The 8,483-nt window shown below is 38.6% G+C and overlaps 1 protein-coding gene across 1 annotated transcript; it reads left to right on the top strand.

The window, feature by feature from the left end:
* Window positions 1-1,948: 1,948 nt before the first annotated feature.
* Window positions 1,949-4,567, top strand: LOC132020390 (protein mago nashi homolog). Its single transcript, XM_059404544.1, has 3 exons — window positions 1,949-2,192; window positions 2,396-2,527; window positions 4,503-4,567. Exons 1-3 carry the CDS (start codon window positions 1,949-1,951, stop codon window positions 4,565-4,567), a joined length of 441 nt encoding a protein of 146 aa, XP_059260527.1.
* The last annotated feature ends 3,916 nt before the right edge of the window (window positions 4,568-8,483 follow it).

Genomic DNA, 8,483 nt, shown 5'->3' with positions numbered 1-8,483 from the left:
TTTCTGTTACCTAACATTATTTCGTTTTGCTAAATTAAGCAGCTACAATGTCAGAGCAAAGAGCACAAAACCTATTACAAAGATTATTTCAATTCCTTTCATCAACATTTATTTTAATCACAAGATACATTTCAAGCCTATAATGTTTTTAGTTTAAACTGGAAAGTTGGCCCAAATCATTCAGATGCTGTTTTTTTAGGCTGACTGTTAGGTATCTTTCACATAGTTCCATACACATACATACTTGTGGGATGGATTACACCACCAAAACTTGATCAAAACTTTCTCACAGTAAATTTTAAGGCAATAAACAAGAATAGTCCTGTCAGAAACTGTTGAGTAGGCTATGCTTGTATTACCACAGTGTCTGGGACATGGCTTGTCATCTAGACACAGGAAGGTCCATTTGGGCAAGAACTCATTTTGCTCACAGCTGGTGTCATCACTAAAAATAGTGAGGGGCACTGAGTCGTTGGCCAATATGTATTTGTTGAATGAATAAATGACTGCTTAAGACCATTCACCAGATTCCTGCTGCTTTCAGGATAAGGGCAAAACTCTTCAATTTGAATACTTTGTTCTCAGGGGCCTCTCTACCTATAACTCTTGAGGAAACTACTAATCCCTGAACTGTGAGGCAGAACTGCTTTGCCCCAAGACAGTTCTTGGATATTCCAGAAGACAATTACAATCACTTGCTTGACTACCAAAATAGACGATTCACCACACTGGATAGATTTTACCAGATTAATTTTCTGAAGGCAAACAAACTTCCAAGATCTTGTCAGACACTTCTCCGAACATCACTCGTCAGACACTTCTCCGAACATCTCCTTAGGAGAAGATAGATCGTGCTGAGGTAACAAATAATCCTAAACTCTTAATGGCCTACAACACCTGAGGTTAGTTCTTCTCACAACAGCATGTGTCCTCAACTGATCAACAGTGGGGCCCTGCATAATAGTCACCCTCAGTCCAGCAGTGCCCACGATGAGGGCAAAGAGACCCTCCAGTACATGCCAGTCAGGGTGACAGAAGGAAGAGAATGGCAGGGCACCTGCTGCCTCCTAAGCTTCTGCCTGGGAGTCCTGCATGATGCTTTTGCTCAAAGTTTTATTAGCCAAAGCCAACTGTATTCACACCTGAAGTCAATCAACAGGGCAAGAGTATATATTCTCCTCTGGGAAGGGATACAAATATTGGTTAACAATAATACCTTCTACTACCACCATGTACTGAAAAATAGATGTAGGATGTCAAATCAGTCATTCAGTGACATCTGAGTCTAAACCCAGGTTATTCTCACAAAAATTAGGAAGAAAAGGAGCAAAATATGTCATTTATTTTTTTCTTTGACAATTGTAGAAATATATGCTAAAAATTATTTTCACTAAAAACAACAGTTATAAAAACTATTATAAAATTAAAAACAGTTACAGAATTGTTTCCAAATCTTAAAAGATAAAAACAAATTTAAGAACATCTATATGCCAAAGATAAAAAACAAAAGAAAGAGCAAGGTTAAATAAAAGATACAAAGCAAGACACCAGAAGACTATACATAGAAATTATAACCACATGCACAAAAGGCTTAGAGTCCCATGATGAAAAGCAAATACTATTTAAAAAGTAAAAACCAGGGGCACCAGGGTGGTTCAGTGGGTTAAGCCTCTGCCTTCGGCTCAGGTCATGATCCCAGGGTCCTGGGATCTAGCAAGTGCATCGGGCTCTCTGCTCAGCAGAGAGCTGTGGCTCTCTGCTCTGCCTACTTGTGATCTCTGTCTGTCAAATAAATAAATAAAATCTTTAAAATAGAATAAAAGTAAAAGTAAAAACCAACTATGTACCACTTGAAGGCACAAACCTGAAGTAAAGTAAAACAGAAAAGGTAAAAATAAATGAGTGATTTAAATTGTAAACACAAACAAAAAGAAAGAACAGAAATGGTATGGCCAGTGATTTCCACCTGCGCTACAAGGTAGAGCAGGAGGGCAAGTTTGGACATGAGTTTCTGGAGAGAAAGCTTAGGTATGCCAACAACAGTAGTTACAGAAATGGTGTCATGACCAGAAAGGAGGCTTACGTGCACAAGAATATAATGGAGGAACTGAAAAGAATTATTGATGATAGTGAAATTACAGACGATGATGCTTTGTGGCCTCCCTCTGACAGAGTTGGCCAACAGGAGCTTGACACTGTAATTGCAGGGACACCTGGGTGGCTCAGTCGGTTAAGTGTATGCCTTTGGCTCACGTCATGATCTCATGGGTCCTGGGATGGAGCCCAGAGTCAGGCTGCCTGCTCAGTGTGGAGCCTGCTATTCCCTTGTCCTCTGTGCCTACCCCTGATTATGTTTGCCTTCTCTCTCAAATAAATAAAATCTTAAAAAAAAAAAAAACTGTAATTGGAGAAGAACACATTTCTTTTACTCCATATAAAACAGATTCTCTTACTGATGTAAACCAGTACAACAGTCCTGAAGGCCTTCAAGTATTTTACTATTTGGGGGTCCCTGGTTTCAGCACAGGTTATGATCTCAGGGTTATGAGATGGAGCCTGCATTGGGCTCTGTGCTCAGCAGAGCGTCTGCTGGAGATTCTCTCCCTCTGCCCCTCCCCTTGCTCCTTCTCTCTCTCTCTCTCTCAAATAAATAAATCTTTAAAAAACAAAAACAAAACCTATAAAAGATATGCAAATTTTATGGATAAAATTATAATGCTTTGTTAGAACACAAATGGCATCTTACTATACACTTCCTTTTGTGCTTCATTTTTGTCCCTCAGTATTATGTTCTTCACATTCCTCCATTGACATGTGTATATCAGGAGCTGTACCCCAAAACACATCACATATGGCCATAAGGGAACAAACACTACAGTATTGCTTTTAATAGACTTAAATTGGGCACAATTTGAATCCCATAAATAGACTTAAAAAGTCAATACTTCATAAAAAGTCAATTATCCCTAGATTATTCTATAAATGCCATAAAACTCCAATTACAATTCAAGAGGGTTTTTTAGTGAAACTTGACAGGCTAATTCTAAAATGTACAGAGAAAAGCAAAGGGCCAAGAATAGCCAAGACAATTTTTTTAATAAGAGAAGAACAGATTAGGGAGACTTGCCCTATAAATGAGAAGACTTAACATAAAGCTGTAGTTCTGAGATAGGGAGTATGTAGTAACGGAGTTGGTTACAGTTCTAGTGAACAACACGGGAAAAGCAGAGAAATCAGAAGGAGAGCAACACACACAAGAAAGCCTGCAGTTGAAGGAGAAGCATTACAGATCAGTCATTTAAGAATGGTCTATCCAGGGGCACCTGGGTGGCTCAGTGGGTTGAGCCTCTACCTTCAGTTTGGGTCATGGTCTTGGGGTCCTAGGATCAAGCCCACGTCAGGCTCTCTGCTTAGTGGAGTCTGCTTTCTCCCCCTTCTCTCTGCCTGTCTCTCTGCCTGCTTGTGGTCTCTGTCTGTCAAATAAATAAATAAAATCTTTAAAAAAAAAAAAAAAAGGTCTATCCATAGTGTTATTGGGATTGCTTGTAACGTAGAAAGACTTGAGATTGTAACATGTCACCTCTACCCAAATTATTGTAGAAATCCAATACAATTTTAATTAACAGAACTTCCCAGAGAAGTTTTTCTTAAAGAATGCAAGTATGCAGGGGTGCCTGGCTGCGAGGTCAGGGGAGCGTGCAACTCCTGATCTCAGGGTTGGGGGTTCAAGCCCCATGCTGGGTGTAGAAATTACTTAATATAAGATCATAAAAAAGGGGAGAGGAATGCATGTCAGACACACAAATACCAAACAATAAAAGAAATAATGGATACATTTAGCTATATCCAAATTTAGACTGCCTTTATAATAAAAGGCAGTATAAATAAAAGTAATTGACAAACCAAAAATCAGAATAATGCATTTGTAATATATATATCAAAAACAAATGATTGCAATATAAAGTAAATAAAGAAGTCCCACAATCAAAAGTAAAATATAAACAATGAATAGAAAACTCTTCAAAACATATAGACAATTTACAGAAGAGGAAAATAAAAATAAACACATCAGAAGATATTTAAACTCACTATTAACCAGAGAATTTTTCATTAAAACAACAGAATATCATTTCAGCCACCACACTGGTAAAATCAAAAAGCCAAGTTAAATGTTTACCACTTGGTAATTAAAACACTCCCACACTCTTGGGGTGCCTGGGTGGCTCAGTTGGTTAGGAGTTCTACTCTTGGTTCCCACTCAGGTCATGATCCCACCATCATGGGATCCAGCCCTGGGTCATCTCCGTGCTGAGTGCGGAGTTGACTTCAGATTCTCTCTTCCTCCCCTAGCTCCTTAGCACTCTCTCTCTCTTTCTCTCTCTCTAAAATAAATAAATAAAATGTTAGTAAATAAATAAATGAAATACCCACTGTCTTCTATAATCACTACTAGATTAAACGAAAAACCTAAACATCAAAGATTAAAAATATTGCACTTTCAGAATATGACCAGTGCTGTAGAGATAAATTAATAGGTGTCTATGATTTCATTATTAAGGAGGAATGATAAAAATTTTAAACCAACTTTCCAATTGAAAACACTAGGGAAGGGGCACCTGGGTGGCTCAGTGGGTTGGACCTCTGCCTTCGCTCAGGTCATGGTCTCAGGGTCCTGGGATTGAGCCCCACATCGGGCTCTCTGCTCAGCAGGAAGCCTGCTTCCTCCCTCTCTCTCTGCCTGCTGCTCTGTCTACTTGTGATCTCTCTGTGTGTCAGATAAATAAATAAAATCTTAAAAAAAAGAAAGAAAGAAAGAGAAAAAACTAGTAGTGAAAAGTTCAAACACACAAGAAAACAGAAGAAAGAAAAAAATAATGTACAATCCAGTAATTGCAAAATAGATAAAAAATAGAGCTGATAAATAAATCTAAAGATGGCTGGAAAGGGAGGGAAAAGCAAATAATAAAATAATCAAATATAAAATCTGAAAATTTAAATATAAAAAAAACTTCCCCAAAAAGAAATTGTAAATTAGAAAAGGGATATGTCTGAGTATTTTTTAATCCTAATGATATAAATTGTTCTCTTGGAAAATTAAAATCACCAAAACAGACTCATGATGTATTACAAACATGAGTAAGCCCAATGAAATGTTATTAAAGAATTATCTCTAAAAATAGTTCTAGGCCAGTGAATATTAGCAGAAAGTACAATGAACCTATCAAGGATTAGGTATTTTCTATGCTGTATAAACTGTTCTAGGTCCTAAGAAAAAATGGACTGCTATCCAATCCATTTGTGGTAACTAGCAGTAACCCCTGGTATAAAACAAACACAGTCAATTTTTTTATTTTTGTAAACAATAAACGTAAACTTCAGACTATTGGATGTGCAGTATTAGTCTGTAGTGTCTATTTTGTTGGGAAAGAAGAGATCGAGGTGAGTTAATAGAAATACAAATGTGAGAAGTTGATGAATTTAAAGGAAAATGAACCAGCCATCAAGACCTTGTGAGGGGAGGTCAAATTGAGGAATTTACCGAATATCAACATTCTTGCAAGCACAAAAATGAGAGGAGCAAAAAGCACAGAAGGATTTAACTAATAACCACCAAAAGAGGTTGAAACAGTTATATCACACTTAGGGCTCTTCAGTCGACTTCTCCAAGCTATTATTAGGAAACTAAAAATGCAAATGAAATGAGTGGTAAATTAGAGATGGAGCCGTATGGGTTCTAGCTGTTATGAATCACTCTCAGTGGCTATGACGCCCACCCAGAGAGCTCTTAGTAAGATAGGGTCCACAGATATCCGTAGCATTTATGCATATAAAAGTAATAATCTTTAATAGCTTTTGGTTAAAGCTAGCAGATTACATGTCCTACACAAACAAATATTGTAATGAAACATTGCAGCAGTGATGAAATTGTACATCAAGGTGAGAGGTTGCTGGGGGTGGGGGCAGGAGGGAGAAAAAGATGGGCGAAAGAAGCCATGTTTCCACAGAACCTGTTTCTATTCATCTGCCTTCCATGTCACTTCATGGTTCTGCTGTCTTTATAGTCTAATTGTGTTTTTTGGCTTTTGTTAATTGTCTAGTTGGCTGTTTAAAAAGAAATTACAGGGGCGCCTGGGTGGCTCAATTGGTTAAGTGGCCTCCATTAGCTGGGGTCATGATCCCAGGATCCTGGGATTGAGCCCCAAATGGGGCTCCCTAGTCAGTGAGGAGCCTGCTTCTCCCTCTCCTTCTGCTTGCTGCTCTGCCTACTTGTACTCTCTATCTCCATGTCAAATAAATAGAACCTTTAAAAAAAAATAAAAAGAGGGGCACCTGGGTGGCTCAGAAGGTTAAGCCTCTGCCTTCAGCTCAGGTCATGATCTCAGGGTCCTGGGATGGAGCCCTGCATAGGGCTCTCTGCTCAGAGAGAGAGGCTCCCCCTCTCTCTCTGCCTGCCTCTCTGCCTACTTGTGATCTCTGTCTGTCAAATAAATAAAATCTTTTAAAAAAAAATTACAGTTTGGGGTGCTTGGGTGGCTCAGTCAGTTAAGTGTCTAACACTTGATTTCAGCTCAGGGTAATGATCTTGAGTGTGTGTGTGTGTGTGTGTGTGGTGGGGGGTAGTGAAATTAAGCCCTGCCTCTGGCTCTGAGCTTGTAATTTTCTCCCTCCCTCTCCCTCCGCCCCTCCCAGCCCGCTCGCTTGCACTCTCTCTCACTCTCAAATAAATAAATCTTCAGAAGGAAAAAAAAATTACAATTTGCTTATTTCCCAATGTCAATAAATTTCAGTAGACTTTCTTCACTTATTTGTATCATCGCCATACTTACACAGAAAAAAATGTATTTTATTGGGATTGATTCTTATCAATTTAATATAGCTATATAGTTAATGACTTATAAGTTGTTACATGGCCACCCCCTACCAGAAGTATCTGACTGTAAAATAACAACAACAACAACAACTTTATTTGAAGCAAAGACTTCTGGCCCGCCAAGCTGTAAAAAAAAAATCTCTTAAAGTAGTTAATACATTTCTTGAGTATTACTGAAACATTGATAAACTTAGGGAAGAATTTTGGCCAGGTATCTCAAAATATTTGTACTGTGGATTTCTAAGAATAAATGTGTACTATTTCTGAGGCAGCTGGCAGGAGGCATTGGGACTTCTTTCTTAATATTTTGTTGATTAATAATTTTTCCTTTTGCAGACAGAGAAGAACATTTCACCAAATAAAATGTTTAGACTTGCTTTAGTTTAATTTGCCTCATGTTCCTTTATCTATACCTTCCCTCCCACCTTTTACCTTCCCAGGTCTGGTTCCCTATCCCCGGAGCTCCAAACTCAACGTTATTTACTTGGTTTCTTTTTCCACACTGCTCACCTCCCCACCAATTTTCTTTGTCTTTCCTTCTCTCTCCTCTCACCCATCCCAGCCTGAGGAGATTCCGGTAATATACAGAAAGTAGCTCTCAGCCCTAGCACACACATTGAAAGCAAAGAGAAAGAAAAATGAATACTGCTATATTGAGATCAATTCAAAGATATATTCCTTTGTAACCTAAATACATCACCAAAATTTATTTTCAAATTGTACAGTCACTTGTAGTTTGAAGCAAAACAACACTTCCATATGTATGGTCCTCTCCCCTATTCAAGACAACCTCAACCCCATAGTAGTTGTAACTTGCATATCATTCTCTATAATAAAACCATTAGTAGCACTTGAGTGTACATTGATACAGTGGGTGTTTTATGTAAGCTATAAAATAAATAAATATATATATATTTTATATATATACAATATTATATATATAATATATATATACCTTCCCATATATACATACATACAACATACAACAGCTGCTATCTGCTGTTCGTCTCCCCCAAGAGACCACCAGAATAACCTGGTGATTAAAGAAAGCTAAATTTATTAAGTCTACTACAATAAGGGAGACCAGGGCTTTCACAGGAACTTAGAAGTCTCAGAAGGAGGAAGATAGCAAGTGATACTTTATAGGTTACGTGCATCTGAGTAAAAATGGCTTAGGACAACTCTTTTAAGACAAGGAATTTGGAGGGGGGGGGATTGGGCAGAGTTTTTGACATCATAACTTAGGGCTGGTGGTATGGTGGCCAATTTGTCCTTGGTTTTCTGGCACTTTCCCAGAGTTAAGCATTGAAGATTTTATTTATTTATTTATTTGACAGAGAGAGAACACAAGTAGGCAGAGAGGCAGGCAGAGAGAGAGGAGGAAGCAGGCTCCCTGCCTAGCAGAGAGCCCGATGCAGGACTCGATCCCAGGACCCTAAGATCATGACCCGAGCCGAAGGCAGCGGCTTAACCCACTGAGCCACCCAGGCACCCCAGAGTTAAGCATTGAAAACCCTTCATCCCAGGGATCCCTTCAGTTCTGGGCAAACAAAGACAAGTGGACACCCTAATAGGTGGGTACACCATTATGATGATTTTGAAACAAGTCTTG

The sequence above is a fragment of the Mustela nigripes genome, chromosome 6 (assembly GCF_022355385.1).
Source record: "Mustela nigripes isolate SB6536 chromosome 6, MUSNIG.SB6536, whole genome shotgun sequence".
Classification (NCBI taxonomy): Eukaryota; Metazoa; Chordata; class Mammalia; order Carnivora; family Mustelidae; genus Mustela; species Mustela nigripes.
This window is presented reverse-complemented; position numbering and strand designations above follow the sequence as displayed.

Excerpts from the sequence above, each read along its gene's own strand:
- LOC132020390 (XM_059404544.1), top strand. The coding sequence starts at position 1,949 with ATGGCCAGTGATTTCCACCTGCGCTACAAGGTAGAGCAGGAGGGCAAG. Across the intron at positions 2,193-2,395 it reads AGTTGGCCAACAGGAGCTTG|AAACTGTAATTGGAGAAGAA; the intron begins ACACTGTAATTG and ends TAAAAAAAAAAA. Across the intron at positions 2,528-4,502 it reads GGTCCCTGGTTTCAGCACAG|AATATGACCAGTGCTGTAGA; the intron begins GTTATGATCTCA and ends TTGCACTTTCAG.